Source organism: Chionomys nivalis, chromosome 4 (assembly GCF_950005125.1).
Source record: "Chionomys nivalis chromosome 4, mChiNiv1.1, whole genome shotgun sequence".
Lineage (NCBI taxonomy): Eukaryota > Metazoa > Chordata > Mammalia > Rodentia > Cricetidae > Chionomys > Chionomys nivalis.
In genome coordinates, this window is record NC_080089.1 from 87,671,845 (window position 1) to 87,689,168 (window position 17,324).

The following is a 17,324-nucleotide window of genomic DNA, read 5'->3' on the forward strand; positions in this document are numbered from 1 at the left end:
AGGTAGAATTCACAGGCAATTCCATCTCAGGGCTGGTGCTTCACCAGGCCCGTGGTCTGTACCCCTCTGCATGTCTCCTCCTGCAGCCTGGCTGGCCTGGCTGAGATGGGGGGCATGTAGGATGCCAAGCCAAGGCAGTGTCTCACCTGGGTGGGGCCTGGAAGCTTCCATCGGGCTGGCTCAGGGTGCTGCCCCCACGACAACTCTCATAACATAAGGCTGGCCCATCAGCTCACCACATGTTCCAGCTCTCCGCATCCCCCTTCGAGGCAGCCCAACTCCATTCTAGAGATGAGGAAACAGGCCTGGAGGACGGCGAGCATTTGCCCATGGTCATACAGCAGGTCTGGCCGAACCTAGGCTTCTTGCTGCCACTCTTCCGTAGATCCTCGGAAACAGGATGGATGTGTATGGGTCAGAGAGTGGCTCGAGGGTAGGGCAGCATGACCGAAGACAGGAGGGAACTCTGGGCGCGGAGGATACAGATGTTGCTTGGCATAGGGTACTAGTACCACTCTCACACCCTGATGGCTTTCCTCGTAGGCCTAAGCACAGAGGCAAGTACTGTGTGGGGGAGCGGAAGCGGTTCCGACTCTGCAACCTGCCAGCCTGTCCTGCTGGCCGCCCCTCTTTCCGCCATACCCAGTGTAGCCAGTTTGATGCCATGCTCTACAAGGGCCAACTGCATACATGGGTGCCTGTGGTCAACGATGGTGAGTCATGCTACCCATGTAGACACTGAGGCCAGGGACGGGGGACGTAGGGGCCCCAGTGATATAGGCCCACATATAGAGGTCCAGATATTACCCTCAGCCCTTGTCTGCTCCCTGCTATTGTTTGGGGTAGCTGTTCATTCCCAGCTCCTCGGTCTGCAACTCTGCAGATAGCTCACAGTCCCGTCGGATGCCCTTGGCCTTACTACTCATGCACATTATGGAGGATGAAGGGATTTTCCTGATGGCCTCTGTAATGCCTGCTCTTTTGCTTTTGCTCCATGAGTCCTCCGCTTGTCCCCTTAGAGAACCCCTGTGAGCTGCACTGCCGGCCCTCCAAACACTCCAATACAGAGAAGCTGAGGGATGCCGTGGTGGATGGCACCCCTTGCTACCAAGGCCGGGTCAGCCGTGACATCTGCATCAACGGCATCTGCAAGGTGTGTGGGACAGCAGGAGCCTCTCCTAGACTCACTAGCAGGCAAGGGATCCACCTCTAGGTCTTTCTTGACTTCTTCCAGGCTGCACGTCCCTGTCCCCTGACTCTAAGACAAAGCCTCTGTGCCCCGCTGTCTCTGGCAATGGACATCCCTCTGTTGGCTCTAGATTCTCAGTCACTACCATAGTATTACTTTGTCTCCACCAACTGCCTATTGCTCATCCCAGCACGCCTGCCATGAAACCAGAGCCTGGATGGGTGCAGGCCACCGCCTCCTCTCTGATAGGAAGGAGCTGACAAGGTGGTACTGGCGGTGTGCCAGGCTCTGGGCCTGCAGAAAGTGCTGTTTGGCACTAGCTCTTCTGGTTTCTAGTACTGGCTGCTCTTCCATGCCCAGGGCCCCAGCCACCTTCCTTACCCTGCTTCTCACCTTTAAAGCTACTGTGCCAAAGGCCTGGGTTTAGAGGAAGCCTAGAAAGGAGGTGCTAACCCAATGTCTTTGAAATCAAATCCTATTTCTGGAAAATTCCACTGTGTGTTAGGAGCCATGCTTACCTGCAGCCTTCTATGGAAGAGACTTCCTGCCTTTTGTGTCATGTGATGCTCTCAACAGTCCTGTAAGGCATGGACTGATGTCCCCCTATCCCATCAGGGCAAGAGTAGCTCATGTGTGACATGGACACAGGCTGTGATGAGACTGGACCCCAGGCAATGGCTCTTGACCTCCACCTAGGGCCTCTCTACTGAGCCCTGGTGGATACCCAGAGGAGGCTGGCAGCTAGCACAAAGGGCCTCCTCTCTGTTACAGAATGTGGGCTGCGACTTTGAGATCGACTCTGGTGCCGTGGAGGACCACTGTGGTGTATGCCAGGGCAATGGCTCTACTTGCCACACCGTGAGCAGAACCTTCGAGGAGGCTGAGGGCCTGGGTATGGTTGGGACAGCTGGACTGCGAATGTGTGCCTGCCATCTTAGTCTCTGCCCCTGTGGTCCTTGCCTAGACTAGACGTGACTGGCAGGGGTCTCCTTGTCTGGCCAGGATCCTTCTGGAAGTCAGTGAGACCCTGTCCCAAGTGAGACCTGTCCCAGTGGTCCTTCTGTTCTAGGGACTGGGAGTGATTTGTCATCTTTTCAGAGAGCTGCTGTCTTCCGACCCTTCAGAGACCTTCCCAGTGCTGTGCCTTAACTTTGGGGTCTGAGTTACACATAGGGCTCAAGTGCCAACTGTGCCAACTGTGTGCTCAACTATGGGGGCCACCTCGGGGAAGAGCTCACAGGGTGGCAGAACCTTCGCTGTGATGAATGCAGTAGGCTTCAGGGAAAGAAGGAAACACCCATAGGAGGTGGATGATGATGGGCTCAGGAGACTGGGTGAGGAGAGCCTGGCCCTGCAGGGCAGGTGGACTGTGAGGCTATGAGACTGGGCTCCACAGCTTGCATTTCTTTCCCTCAGTGCTTCATCTCCCCCCTTTGTAAAATGGGGATGGCAACAGTGCCTGTTACGGCCTGGGGGTAGTGCTGCATAGACCCAAGCGCAGTGTTCCATAACTACAAAAGAGTGTCAGGTTGACTAGAGAAAAGGAGAGGGGCCCGAGCATTTTGGCTTTCCAGGATGGGAGAGATTATAGACAAGGCTGTGAAAAAGACCAGTTCAGTCTTCCAGGAGAGTGATGCTAGGCCATAGGTCAGCAGGGAAGGATCTGTGGACTCTTTCTGAGGCCTCGGTGACCCAGAGTAGATATAATACCTGTCCCTGTGTGGGGACTTAGAATCCTGATGGTAGAGTCTTTGGCTCCATCAGCATAGACAAAAGGAAGCAAGAAGGTGTGTGTGTGTGGGGGGGGGAGGGTAACTAACTGCTTAACCCAGGGCCCAAACACTGTCCAACCCTTGTGAACAGGGTACGTGGATATAGGGCTGATCCCAGCCGGAGCTCGAGAGATCCTCATTGAGGAGGTAGCTGAGGCTGCCAACTTCCTGGCCCTGCGGAGTGAGGATCCAGATAAGTACTTCCTCAATGGTGGCTGGACCATCCAATGGAATGGGGACTATCAGGTGGCGGGCACTACCTTCACCTATGCGCGCACAGGCAACTGGGAGAACCTCACGTCCCCCGGCCCCACCAGTGAGCCTGTTTGGATCCAGGTACCTTCCTCTCAAGGCCAGGATGGGAGGACTAAAACGGGGTGGTGCGCAAGGTAGGATATACGGGGAAACCTTAGGGCTGTCGTAGGGTATGGTTCTGGTTGGGCTCAGCTGACGGGGCCTCTGAACCTCTGTCTCAGTTTTCCCATCTCTAGAGTAGGTCTCCAGTACAGCTCAGTTTACAGAGAGGGCTGGGGACGACCCTAGGTTCAGGTGGTGGGCAGATGGGGAAGGGCCCCTGGGCTCATAGATCCCCCCATTTGATTGTTCCAGCTGCTGTTCCAAGAGAGCAATCCTGGGGTGCACTACAAGTATACCATCCACATGGACAGTCATGATGAAGTCCAGTTACCTGAGTTCTCTTGGCACTACGGGCCCTGGAGCAAGTGCACCGTTACTTGTGGCACAGGTAAGACTCACACTTGATGAACCCTTCAAGCTTATGTGGGTCTTGTTATTTATTTCCAGTTTATAGAGCTGAAAGTCTTAAGCCAAGAAGCGGTGGGGTGGGCCACCTAGCCCGCTGCGCCCTCTATTGCCTCCAAGTGTAGGGTGTCATGGAGGGAAGCCTGGGAGGGCACTGAGGTCAAGGAGGCCTGCCTTCCACCCCGACAGAGGCAGCAGAACCCTGTTCTGTGAGGGTCTGGATAGAGAGGGTGTGTTTACGTCCTTTGGGATACCCTGGTGCCAGGCCCAGGCTGAATCGCCATGGCTTCCAGGTGTGCAGAGACAGAGCTTGTATTGCATGGAGAGGCAGGCGGGACTTGTGGATGAGGAGCACTGTGAACATCTCAATCGGCCCGATGACCGCCAGAGGAAATGCAGTGAGGAGCCCTGTCCTGCCAGGTAAGCATACTGTCCCCCACCAGAATTCCAATTCCTAGGCGTCCTGCTCTTTCCTCTGCATTGGGACCCTGGTACCTCTGGGGAAGAGAGCAAGTCGCTTGTGGCCTCTTCTCCCCAAGTCAGAGGTATCAATCCATGGACCTGGCTTGACCCTTGAATGTCCTTGGGCAGCCAGTGCCAGCCTAGATGTTCTTGATCACTCCTCTTTGTGTCTCTGGGTATCTTGTCCAGGTCCCTGGGGTGACGGTGGTGGGAGTGAAGAGGGCTCCGCTGCTGGGTTTCAGGGGCGGAGCACCAACTTGGGGTTTGTCTGCACCCCGATGGCCTGAAGCCATGCTGTTGGTCACCTTTGCTCATGATAGGGGCTAATGTCATGCTATCATCACGGTGTGCTCCTTACCAGGTGGTGGGCAGGGGAGTGGCAGCTGTGTTCCAGATCCTGTGGACTTGGAGGTCTCTCTCGCCGGACTGTGCTCTGCATACGCAGTGTAGGGCTGGATGAGCAGCGAGCCCTGGAACCACTTGCCTGTGCGCATCTTCCTCGTCCCTTGGCTGAAACCCCATGCAACCATCATGTACCCTGTCCTTCCACCTGGGGTGTGGGCAACTGGTCTCAGGTAAGCTTACGGAGGAAGGGAACCCAAGTCTGGTTCCACCATTACCTCAGAAAACCTGTACAGAATCCTTACTGCTTGTTACCTGGGGTGGGAGGGAGCTTGGAGCGCTCCTGGAACAACACCATTTACAAAGCCATGGGGACCAGGAATTCCTTGGCATGTTGACTATCATCTTGAACCTTAAAAAGCATAGCCATAAAGGGCTGGCTGAGACCTCTGTCACTATGATACCAGCAGTAGGCAGGTTCTGCCACCATGCCCCAGGTTTTCCCAGAAGCCCCATCCTCTTTTGCAGTGCTCTGTGACCTGTGGTGCTGGCATTCGGCAGCGGAGTGTCCTCTGCATCAATGATACTGATGTCCCCTGCGATGAAGTTGAGCGACCGGTGACTGAGGTCACCTGTCTTCTGCCTCCCTGCCCACGCCCCATGTACATGACGGGCACAGATGGCTCCGGCAGTGGCTCCTCCAGCCCTGAGCTCTTCAATGAGGTTGACTTCATCCCACACCGGCCGGCCCCACGCCCTTCACCGGCATCCTCACCCAAGCCAGTGAGCATCAGCAATGCTATTGATGAGGAGGACCTGGAACTGGATCCGCCCGGGCCTGTGTTTGTGGATGACTTCTATTATGACTACAATTTCATTAACTTCCATGAAGACCTGTCTTATGGATCCTTTGAAGAACCCCATCCAGACCCGGTTGATGCAGGGGGTTGGACAGCATCACCCCACATCAGATCCACTGAACCCACCTCAGATGCTCCAGTGCCTACTGCAGGGACTCCGGGAGTTAAGGAAGAGGGGGGTCCGGGAGCTTGGTCCCCTAGCCCTTCACTCAGCCAGGCTAGTCATTCCCCACCTGTATTCTTAGAGCAGACCCCTGTGAACCCCTTGGCCAGTTTCTTGTCCAAGGAAGATATTCCCATGGAAGTTCCTGAAGTTGGGCTCCCCAGCTTGCCCTGGCCCCCTGCTTCAGATGATGGCATGGCGACACCTGTTGCCCCTGGAAACCCTGATGAGTTACTAGTGAGAGAAGATGGGCAGGACCAGTCACCCACTCCATGGTCTAATAGGAACAAGGTTTCCAAAGATGAGGATACCTTGGGCCATACATCACCAGCTCTGCCCCATAGTCCTATCCCCACACAGCCCTTTTCATCCTACATCAGCACCATTCAAGCATCTGATACGGTGGAGGAGTGGACAGAAGGGCCTGTGGCCTGGGACCCAGTGTCAGAGGGTGACCTGAAGCCTGTGCATGGTGAACAGTGGCCCACGGTGGAGGTGGCTCCTCCTCTTCTTCTTCCCCTGGCCACTGTACCAAGCATCTGGGACAGGGACAGTCCCATGGAGCCAGGGACTCCTACCTTTTCAGCCCCCGAACTGGGCTCACAGAACTCAAAAACTCTGGCATTGCCAGGAACTTCCCTTTGGACAGCACCAACTGGTCTAAGTAGCCCAGGACCAGACCAGCCACAGCCACAGCCCCCTAACCCCGAAGGGACCCTGAGCTCTGTGCTGTTGCCTAGACCAGATCAGGAGACGAACACTAACAGTATCAAGGACCCTGAGGTCCAGTCTTTGCAGCCCAGCCTAGTGGAGGATGTGGCCCCTACAGACCTGCTGCCTGCCAAGAATGCCACTTGGCAAGTAGGCAACTGGAGCCAGGTGAGTTGTGTGGTACCGGGGATGGTGGGGAGTTTGAGCAGGACCCTGGGACTCAGTTTTAAGCAGAGAAAGACCTAGCTGTGTTCATCCTGCCTCCCTCGGAGAACAGTATAATGGTTCCTGGGATGAACTGACTGACGGCCGTGGTGAGCTGAAGCACCCTGAAGCAGAAAGAGTATTATTCCAGCTCTCGTGTAGCCTTGAGGCTAGTCTGTCCCACTGAACCTCAGTTTCCCAACTGTGAAGTGGAAGCGGAGTGAGGGGCCCCATCTGCTTGAGTTTTGAGTCCTTAGCAGGCCATTCCTAGGCCACATGGAGGGCTTCAGAAGCATCAGTAACTATGAATTCAGTGCAGCTGGGAGGAGTGTCCTTATACTAACCTGCCTGCCCAGGAAATGGAGGTCGCCCCTTAGCCAGCTGGAAGTGTAGGGAAGGCCTCCTTCCATGGCTCCCAGACCCAGCACTGCCTAGGTTAGCTGAGACACAGCCAGACTCCTCCAGAGGCTTCACCCTCTTTTGTTAGCGATCCCATAATGTTCTGAGTTGTATGGAAAAAAGACGACCTGTGCCCCTTCTCTAGACTGTCATTGGAAGAGATCTTGTGGGGAAGATTATTCATTTAGCTGCTTGAATTAAGACCCAGAGTTCCCTGGTGAGAGAGAAGCCACAGAGTGGCAGGATAGGTAGTGGGGCCTACAGGGCTTACCGGAGCCGGGACAGTTAACTGCAGGTGACATTTGACTTTTTGAGTCTCCTTGGGTGGTGGGGCTGGCAGGGTGAGGGTCTGCTGGGCTCACAGACACCCTCTGTGGCCCAGTGTTCCACCACTTGTGGTCTGGGCGCCACCTGGAGGCTGGTGCGCTGCAGCTCTGGCCGCGATGAGGACTGCCTCCCTTCCAGCCGTCCCCAGCCGGCCCGACACTGTCACCTGAGGCCCTGTGCTGCCTGGCGCACGGGTAATTGGAGTAAGGTGAGTAAGGAGGGAGCCTTGAGTCTCATGGCCATGGGTCAGAGACCAGAAGAGCAGGGTGGGCTCCTGTCTGACCTCATCTCTCTGGGCCTCCATTCAGCATGACCTGGCCTGTCCCAACTCATGCTGCCGTCCTTTCTCTGTATCTCCACCACACGCCATTGAACTCCCTTTTCACCAGCTCACCCTAATTCCCTCTGTCTTGTTCCCTGGGGCTGTCACCTAGTGTCGAAGTCTTCTGGGGGCTCTTTGGCCCAGACTGGAAGGTCTAACCCCGCAGTACCATGAACTTCACTGGGTCATGTTGCGTGCATGGGTTTAGAATGTGTCTACATGTGTGCTCCTTGGTCTCCAGTGCTCCCGCAGTTGTGGCGGAGGCTCCTCCACAAGGGATGTTCAGTGTGTGGACACACGGGACCTCCGGCCACTGCGGCCCTTCCACTGCCAGCCTGGGCCTACGAAGCCACCCACCCGACAGCTCTGTGGGACGCAGCCCTGCCTCAGCTGGTACACCTCTTCCTGGAGAGAAGTGAGACCTGGGCCTGGGGGTAGGGACTAGGGACCCCCTCAGGCCCTGACTCTACCTAATGCCTCCCTGTTCCTCCAGTGTTCCGAGGCCTGTGGTGGTGGTGAACAGCAGCGTCTGGTGACATGCCCAGAGCCAGGTCTCTGTGAGGAGTCGCTGAGACCCAACAGCACCAGGCCCTGCAACACCCACCCCTGCACACAGTGGGTGGTGGGGCCTTGGGGTCAGGTGAGCAGGATTCCTTGAGGAACTGGGAGCAATCCTTGGCAGGTAGCCCCTGGTCCGTAGGCTTTGAAGGATGAGTGGTAGGGTGTGTGTTGTGTGCTGGCCTCTCTGGGGTCATTAGATATGCAGTAGTGACCAGATGAAGTCCTTGTACTTTGCCAGGGAAAATCAGGGAAAATGGCTGTGTGTGGGGAATCCTCTCAGGAGGAGACCAGACCGATACCGAAAGGAATGAGCGAAGATGAAGAGAGGGATGAAGAGACTAGCAAGTGCTGACCCTGAGGCAGGAATGAAGAGGGGTACTCAGCGGATGGCACAAAGACAAGTGTGGCAGGAGGGGAGCGGAGGACCCTCCCCCCGCCCCGAGGCAGGGCCTGTTGGGAGCTGATTGGCTCAGGAACCTCAGTGATTCCTCCATCTACTGGCTGCTGAATGACCGGGCAGAGCTTTTCTTCACCTTTAAAATGGGGGGGGGGCATAGAGGAAGGATGGGCGATTAAGGGAAGAACACCGAGCCTGTGTTCATAGATTAAACCTGAGAACAGGCTGACTCAGGGTGGGGACGCTGGCTGAGCCTCTGCCTCTCTCTCGGCTGCCCGTGGCTCGCAGCACAACTTCTGTGTCTTCAGGGCACTGTGGTCTCACCCCAGTGTCTGCCTTCTCTGTGCAAGGTGCGTTTTGCATTCCTTCTTGCCTTCGCTGCCAGGGCAGATGCCTCCCATGACAGTGGGGTCAGTGCTGTGCTCTACTGGGTCAGAGATGGCTTCCTGGAGAGGCTGGTACTGTCCAGTGCTAGCCAGTCACTGACGGTGATGGCTGGTGCTGGGGACATTCTCTCCTCTCTCCTGTGCAGTGCTCAGCCCCCTGCGGTGGTGGTGTTCAGCGGCGTCTGGTCAAATGCGTGAACACTCAGACGGGTTTGGCAGAGGAAGACAATGACCGATGTGGCCATGAGGTCTGGCCTGAGAGCTCACGGCCATGTGCCACTGAGGACTGTGAGCTGGTTGAGCCACCACGTGAGTGTTTCCCTACCCCTGGGGATGGTGGGGCAGAGGAAGAAGGGTGGCTTGGAATTAGAGAATCATCCAGATGTCAGTCCCATAACAGCTGCTGTTCTATTTACAGTTCCCAAACCACATGGTTACCTTAACTGGGAGGCCACAGGGCGCTAAGGTTCAAATCTGGGAATCAGCCAAGGGGAATCCCAGCCACTCAGGCGTCCTGCAGGCTGCTTCTTTAGCCTTGGGGAGTTGAAGGCGCCCCCTGCTCTCTCGGTTGTGACAAGCTTTTCTCCCTTGTGGTCTTAGTCCCCAGAGTGAGGAGAGGATGCCCTTGGGCTCTGGGGTGCTGCCATTTCTAGGAGGATCACAGCCTGCAGTGAGCAGTGGGGCCACAGGAAGGACTCCTTCCCAGGGTTCTGCCGCCACTGCTGCCTATGGGCTTCCTAGCCAGCTGCGCCATTGTGGAGCAAAGGCCTGAGCCAGAGGTGGCTCTGGAAATCACCTCCTTCCTGAGGCTCCAGATGTCCCCAGCCGTGCTGAACACAGAAAACAATGTGGCCCCTGAGTCATATCTGGGCACCCGTTCCCCAGCCGTGTAGTCTTGGGCTCTATTTCCCTATCTGGATTGTCATTTCCTCGTGCATAACATGGCCGACAGCCCTTATTCTAGTACAGTGGGGTCTGAGGGTTAAGGGCTCAGTACGGCTAGTGCTTAGCACAGGCTAGACCACTTTACCCTCCTCCCGTTCAGCAGCCATTACTGTCCTCTACTGCAAAGGCAGAGGAGTCTGAGGCCACCTCTGAGAGCTGAGGGAACGCAGGAGCTTGGCTCTTAGCTACTGGGTTGCCGGACCTGTTACCAGGACAGTTTGTGGGTGTCAGCCCCAATCTGCCTCTCCCTGCTCTGCACAGCCTTTACTACCGGCAGCTGGCTCCTGGGGGTACTGGCGCAGGACCAGAGCAGCTGCTGCTGTGCCATTTTGCCCCGAATCCCATTGCCTCAAGGTGCCAAGAAAATGCCAACCTGGGTTTCTCAAGCCATTCTCGCTTGTCTTGCTCTCCTCACTTCCCTGCATCTATCTGAACCAATGAGACACTTCAGCATGGCTAAGCTGGGTGCTGTCCCACAGTGCCCGCCCTCAGGACTGATGGTGCCCATGGCTCTTCTGTCTCTCACACCAAGCTCAGGGTTGGCAGAGTCAGGGGTAGCTACGACCCCAGGAGGTGCAGCTAGACAGGGCAGGGACTGAAGCTCCACCAGAAATAGCCTGGCTTAGGAGGCTGTGGCCTTGCAAGGTCTCCCAGGGGAACGGGGAGGGTGGGCTCGGCAGGGACTTACGGAAATGACTAGGCTGTTACCCAGTGCTCGCCCACATGAAGAGTTTCACGGCCCTAGTGAGGGAGCCAATCAGGGAAGACTCTTGGACCCCAAGCCCCTGGAGCTTCCAGGATGTTTTGATGACTTGTGCGGTTGTGGGACAGGACATTTGGAAATCCTGGAAACTCTAGGGTGTGCGATCACCATGGCAAAGCCGCCGACACGCCTAGTTAGTTATGTGGCCTTCCCTGTGGAGGTGGGGCGTGCCACCAAGAGGAAACCTTCACCCGGTGGTTAGGCCTGCCTGAGGTCACCCAGGGGAGCTGCTGTGCAGGCCGACAGAGTTTGGAGTTGCTGCCTAAAAGATAGGACAGAGGAGTCTTTTTGCTGCCTTGTGCCCTCTGCCACACCTGGGAATGCCGCAGACTAGGGCTCCAGGTTGCCCGCCTGTTCCTCCTCCCCAGGGAGTCTGCGGAAGTAAGTGGGGTCTCAGGCAGCTGCGGCCTCAGCAGCAGCAGCAACGGAGCAGTAGCACTGGGAGGGAAGCCAAGGGTCTGGAAGCAAGCCATTTCCCCAAATAGCTTTCCCAGGAGAGCCAGCCAGGCCTTAGCCGCTGACAGTCAGGGCTTGGAGAGTCACCCTCTCCTGTGCCGTGTCACCAGGGGCCTGCACCCAGCCGCAGGTGCCTTTGTGGTCCTGGCCAGGTCCAGTTTTCTGGGCTATACCCCAGTGAAACGGGTGGCTGTCCTGCTACACGAAAGCTGAGGATGAAGGTGGCCCACATGAGCCTGGGGCCTGGGCGGCATGATGCAGTGGTGGCAGCAGAGGCACATGGGACTTAAGGTGGCAGGGATGCGGAGGGGATGCAGACTGACACAAGTGCAGGAGGTAAGGTTGTGGGCCTGGTCCTGTCGGGTACCATGACTGAACAAGGATGGAAAGTGCTGGAGGGCTTGCAGCACTGCTGGGTAGGCTCTTGGGCATCTCATGGCCTCCTGAGGTGGTCAAGGATGGGGTCTCAGAACCTTTCTTGCAGAAAGTTAAGTCAACGGTGTCAGTAGTTCAAGGGCAGACGAGTCAGGGATGACAGCTAAGGACTTGAGGTTCTGATTCTGGGGACCTCCTTCAGAAACGGGGTCTCTTCCTGGCTCCGAAGTCTTCTTAAGAATACTGAGTGAGGTGAGGGGTCTTTCAATCCAATTACTGGGTGTGGTTCTGGGTGCCACGCCCACCGATTCTAACCATCCTACTGTATCTCTTCTCATCTCTTCCCATTCCTAGGTTGTGAACGGGATCGCCTGTCCTTCAGTTTTTGTGAGACATTGCGCCTACTGGGCCGCTGCCAGCTACCCACCATCCGCGCTCAGTGCTGCCGCTCATGCCCCCCGCTCAGCCGTGGTGTCCCTTCCCGAGGTCACCAGCGGGTGGCTAGACGCTGAACAGAGGCCTGACCTCCACCAATGCACATACAAACTGACCCATGACACACAGACCTCAGTGCCCCACCACAGGCTGCGGTGGAGCCCTGCTTCTCGTGCCCTAATGGTGCTAACCCCATCCCTGTGCAATGGCAGGCTGGGGACCTCTCTTCCTCTCAGAAAAGGTATTTTTTTATTCTGTTTGCACATTTGTTACTGTTTTACATAAATGAGTATCTACCCTTTCAAAGCAGCTTGGCCTTGTCTTGGGTTTGGAGACTCTCCAACATGACCCCGACCTACCTACCTCTTCTATCAAATGGCTTTGACCCTGTCTCTTGTTAAAGCCTCGAGAGACAGCAGCGTCTCTGTTCCCGTGGGGGCAGATCAGCATGGCCAGCATAGAGGGCACACACAGATGCCTGATGCAGACATGGAAGATCCTGAAGTGGGTAGAGATGGCTTTGAGGGAAGGCGTATCTACAGAGGGTTACACAGCGGGAATGGGAAGGTCTTCTTTGTAGGGGGTCTTCTTTGCAGCGGCCTAGGGAATCCTCTTCACTGTTCCACTCATTCCACACCCCTGCCCGCTACCTTCCATTAGGTCCGCAGAGACCTGGGTTCACAGGGGTGGAGCCACATGCCCTCATGCAGCTGAGGCTGTCTTGTCTCCCACAGGGGCTCCCTGTGGCATGACAGTAGGCACATGTGATCTGCTACATGGGAGCAGCTGGGCATGCAGGTACTTTGAAGAAGGTTCTGGATCCTGGTTAGACTTGGCTTGTTTTACTCTTCCTTCTGACTGAGTCATCCTTGGATATCTTGTGGAAGGCATTATGCCCTGCCTCCAAGTCTGAAGCCCTGGAGTTCTAGAGGAGGACACCGGTCAGTTTATTCTCCAGAGTGAGGTGCATGTGGAAACATGAAGGAATCTGATCACTGAGAATGTGGGTACACTGGAAGTCACTTCTTGAGACTGGGAAATGGGATCACAGGATGGAGCCAGTCAGCACTGTGCCTGTCCCAGGACGTGCTCTACCTAGGAGTGGGGAAGGTGGATCGGGGCTGTTTTTCTCAGGAGTAAAGGTTTTTGTCTAGCTCCAGGTTCCCTATTCTCGCACCATCTCATCAAACATTAGCAGGTGACGTTCACAGCGGAGGGAAGTGACTAGGAGGTACAGACACAGAACAGCTCCGGAGCCCCTACTTCCTCTTCTGGGCTCCAGGCAGGCCTATATGTGGCTTGGTCAAGTACAGACAGTTGATCAGGTTACTCAGGAAAGCAAGTCACTGGTTGCGTGTGTGCATCCAAACACTTCCATGCTCAGGGTGGAGAAGCATTGGGTTTGTTTCCTGTCTATGTCTGCAGCTGCCCTGTGGGCCCCAAAAGGCCCTGGAGACCCACGCTCTGAGTAATGGCTTCCTACAACTTTGCCCAATCCACTCCCCATGGTAGCTCCTCACTAAGATGGGAACAGAGCCGTTTCCTTGCTCCAGACCCACACACATCAGGGATTGGCACTGTGGCAGAGACCTAGGGTTCCTGACCCAGCTTTGGCCTTGCTGAGTAAATCCATGTCTCCCTAAGAGTAGCAGTTTACCAGGTCCAGGCCTACACTGAGGAGCCCTGCCCCCACCTCCCGTGTGGAAAGACATTTGGTCCTAATCATTCTTGTGTTTTTCCAGAGATGGCTGGGGGAGTCCCCAGTGGCAGCTGGGCCTGAGCTGTCTGCCCAAACAGGAGGCAAACAAACGATGATTCAGGCTGGGCACGCACAGCTGGTGCAGGAGGGTACCTGTCTCCCAAGGCGTGAGGTGGGGTGGGAAGGACTGTTCCAGATGCAGGCAGCATCTCACTTTATGGATTTGACCTCTGCCCTCAGCCCTTGGTTATAGTTCAGCCATGACACTCAGGCCTACCAGTGCTGAGAAAGGCATCCTGTTCCTCCTATCCCAGTGGAACACAAGACTCAGCAGGCTGGCAGACTGGATGCCAACCCCGTAACGCACACCCCATGCTCCAAGACCACGCAGAGGCTTCCAGCACAAGTGACTACAGCTACCTTTCCAGGCAGGATGTAATACAAATTAGTTTATTTCTCCCTTTATGAGTCTAACTTTTAACTCAAAGATGAGCATAAAAGCTGCTGTGATACAAAAGGAAAGTCGCTTGACAGTGTGCCTTCAAGTCCTCCAACTGCCCACAGAAGAACCCCAGGCACCGGGCTTGCATCCAGCCTCTATCTTCAAGGACTTCCCTCAACAGGCCCACCCAGAGGTGGGTGGATCAGGAAGACAGCACTGTACAGAGAGTGAGAAGGGCTGTGCAGTAACACAGATAACAAAACCCGACTGGGTGCTGCCTAGTTACTGCCTGTATCAACAGAGCACAGCTGACACCAGAGGCTACCTGGGTGAGCAGAAGTGAGGAATGGTCAAGGCTAAGGGGAGAAGGTGGAACAGGAGGGAACTGCAGTTTGGGATGTTCAGGTTGATATAAATACACACAAGGGAGCCGTGCACACAAAATAGAACTATAGAACTTGTTATATAAAAGTCTTACAGCATCTAGAAAAAACCTTAATAAAATAGTCTATAAAAATATAAAATGTAGTGAAAATATAAAAGTATTAACAGTTGAACTATTGGTAAATCCCACCAGAGGGGGCTCTGAGGGCAGAAAGCTCCCCGCACTATGGCACGTGCATTTGGACCCATATGCTGGAGGCTATGCTTTGGGTTTCTCAGCCCACAAGGTTCACCAGGAAGGAGCCACGTGTTGCATGCCGGGTAAAGGTTCAAATGAACAGCAGCATGACACAGCCCCTGACGTTAGGAGTACCTGGCTGGTGGCTGGTTTAAGTCTGGAACCTCAGGGCACTGGAGGGTAAAGAGAGGTCTCAGTGATGATGGATTGGGAGGTGATGACTCCAATCACTGGCTTTATGCCTCTGGGAGGAGCCTGTGTCATTCTGTCCCCAAACTGGAATGAAGGCAACCATGCCCTCTCAGCTCTGCGGGGAGGAGAGTCTGAGACCTTTTGAGACTTTACCTGGCCACTGAAACTGCTTGGAAAACTAATGCTGTCTCTCAGGGGATGGTAGAAGAGCATACTGGGGATTTTTTTTCCCTTTTGCATTGCTGGGATGGAACCCAGGCCATGCCAGGTCACATATTCTACCACTAAGCCACGTCTCCAGAATCATCAGATACTTTTAAGATGCCTCTACTGGGCACACACTGCTAAAAGAGAATTCATGTCAAATACATTTTTGGACCGACTGCACCTTTCAGTGAGAAACTGACATGGCAACTGAGATCAGGCATGATCAGCTGAACCACGGGGCTCCAACCCCATCCTACTGCACCTCCTTAGCAGCTGTCCCCAAGGCTGACAGCCATCATTTCATAGGGGGTGGGCTTTCTTCCGGCATTTGGTTTCAGGGAGGCCCCGAGAATAGCAGTGAGACCATTGTCCAATTCAGACAGCTCCCTGAAGAAGCCAGGCCTCAAACCACCATCCTGAAGTCACAATGATGACACTTTTCATACCTGAAGTGAGACAAAGGCTATTGACTAGATATAGACTAGATATAGAGACCAGCTCCTTTTACACGGTAATAAAAAAGGCAACTTTTAGAGAAGCTGAGCAGAGTCTAGATGCTGGAAAAGCGACTCAGCCATTCAAGTGCTAAAAAGTAGATAGCAAAAACAGGAAAACCGGTCATGGAAAAAGTACTTCTTACAACTGCCTTGCTCCAATTCTCAGTCTCACTGTTTATACTAGCTAAGGATTGTTATCCTATTTGTTTTCCAGGTAGTGTAAGATAGTCTATTTAAGGCTGTTTCCCTTGTGTTCTGATAATACTGTGTTAGAAAATGCTTTCTCATGACAGCCACCCATCAGGGATGCTTAGGGTTGAGCAAAAATAACCTCCCTTGTTCAGACCCTCTCTAAGCTTCAAGAAGGAAGTGTTCCAAGTCCCCAGAATATGCTATGCCAGAGGCCACAGTGACCCCAGATCCCTGCTGGGCACAAGGATGATCCAGGCAACATAAAGACTTGGAGAGCTCATCACTCTTGTTCTCAGGCAAAGATGCTTCCAGGGCTAGGAGGCTGGCAGTCAGCCTCACCCAGTCACTGGACATGATATCAGAGCCTTGGCCACTGCCATCCAGGAGTCCGCAAGCCACAGCTCTGCCACATCTGAAAGTTTTTCCCATATTCCTTCATGCAGAGGTGGGCCTACTGCAAGGTTCATTTGGAACCCCAATCCAGTCACACTTAGAGAATGGCACCTCCAAGTCATCCACAGCTAGAAGAGATTTCCACAGCAGCTGCTGGAGGTGTGTCAATCCCCTGCAAGTCAGGATAGAGCAACTGGCAAAACAGCTGGCGTTGAGAAGGGTGGGGCTAGCTGCAGGGCAGGGTGAGTGCTACAGGCTATGTGTGAGAGCAAAGGCTAGTCCAGATGGGGCTGTGGCTGGCAGTGTGAACCACCAGCAGAGGGCTCCCACGCCCTCTAGGAAGGCTGCTTCTGAATAAGAGTTGTGCTTAGTTTTTTAAGAGGTCCCTCTCCTTATGATGACCTTTTCCCCTGGAAGCAGCCACGCTGAAGCCCTGTAGGCATTCCTCCACAGTGCTGTCCATGAATAAAAAGAGCACAGGGAGATGTGGAGCATAGTAAATTTTGCAGGGTGAAACACTCACACAACTGGAAGATGCTGTAAACAGGCCCTTGGGAACAGTCAACTGGTGAGTCACCAGTCGGGCAGCAAGCATGGCGGTGATATATGTGACTGAATGCTGTGGCGTAGAAATGGCTGCAAAGCCATCAGACCTCTGTCCCCAAACGAGAGATGAGAAAGTGCAGCTTAGTTTTGGACATCTGCCCAGCAGATACCCAGAGGCCACAGACGTTACATTCTGGCAGCTGAATGAGCAGAGACACGCCTGGAGTTCTCTTTGCTACTTTTGGTTATAAAGGCAAGAAGAGCAGCATCCTAAGGTGGGGGTCCATTCAAGTGTCTTCCTCTTCATCGCTAACCAGCTCGCCTTTGTCAGGGCTAGTGTCCCGCTCACGCAGGAAATCCTCTCGGATGGCCTCCAGCTCTGTCAGCTCCAGCCGGACCTTCTCCAAGTGGTAGGCTCGCCGGTTCCGAATCTGGCGCAGGGGGAAGGGGTTCAGATCCCCAAAGGAGATGCTGATTAGCTTCCTGGTGGGACAAAGGGCAGAGGCATCAGGAGAGCACTGACTGGAGACCAGGAAAGGGAGCAAGAGACATGTACCATGCAGAGAGTCCGATGGGGGAATGCCACCCTGGGAGCCCAGGCCTATCTTATGCAGAGAGGCAAGAAGGTGCAGTGGCTAAGGGGACGAGCCTAAACTCAGAATCGTTTTTGGCCTGATTCCTCATCTGCACACTGGGAATAAGA

General features: G+C 54.7%; 2 protein-coding genes across 3 annotated transcripts in view; one reads left to right on the forward strand and one right to left on the reverse strand.

The window, feature by feature from the left end:
* Nucleotides 1-12,106, forward strand: part of Adamts7 (ADAM metallopeptidase with thrombospondin type 1 motif 7) — a 37,202-nt gene extending 25,096 nt beyond the window's left edge. Inside the window, exons 12-24 of the mRNA XM_057768395.1 lie at nt 544-713; nt 1,020-1,153; nt 1,961-2,081; nt 3,053-3,297; nt 3,571-3,706; nt 4,017-4,143; nt 4,547-4,760; nt 5,056-6,429; nt 7,247-7,399; nt 7,755-7,928; nt 8,007-8,153; nt 9,004-9,166; nt 11,751-12,106. Coding sequence (XP_057624378.1) covers nt 544-713; nt 1,020-1,153; nt 1,961-2,081; nt 3,053-3,297; nt 3,571-3,706; nt 4,017-4,143; nt 4,547-4,760; nt 5,056-6,429; nt 7,247-7,399; nt 7,755-7,928; nt 8,007-8,153; nt 9,004-9,166; nt 11,751-11,908 — 3,316 coding nt within the window. The 3' untranslated portion in view covers nt 11,909-12,106. The remainder of the gene's footprint in view (nt 1-543; nt 714-1,019; nt 1,154-1,960; nt 2,082-3,052; nt 3,298-3,570; nt 3,707-4,016; nt 4,144-4,546; nt 4,761-5,055; nt 6,430-7,246; nt 7,400-7,754; nt 7,929-8,006; nt 8,154-9,003; nt 9,167-11,750) is intronic.
* A 1,858-nt stretch (nt 12,107-13,964) lies between these two features.
* Tbc1d2b (TBC1 domain family member 2B) overlaps nt 13,965-17,324 on the reverse strand; it is a 70,038-nt gene continuing 66,678 nt past the window's right edge. For both annotated transcript variants that reach the window (XM_057767538.1, XM_057767539.1), the window contains exon 13: nt 13,965-17,104. In XM_057767538.1, coding sequence (XP_057623521.1) covers nt 16,909-17,104 — 196 coding nt within the window. In that variant the 3' untranslated portion in view covers nt 13,965-16,908. The remainder of the gene's footprint in view (nt 17,105-17,324) is intronic.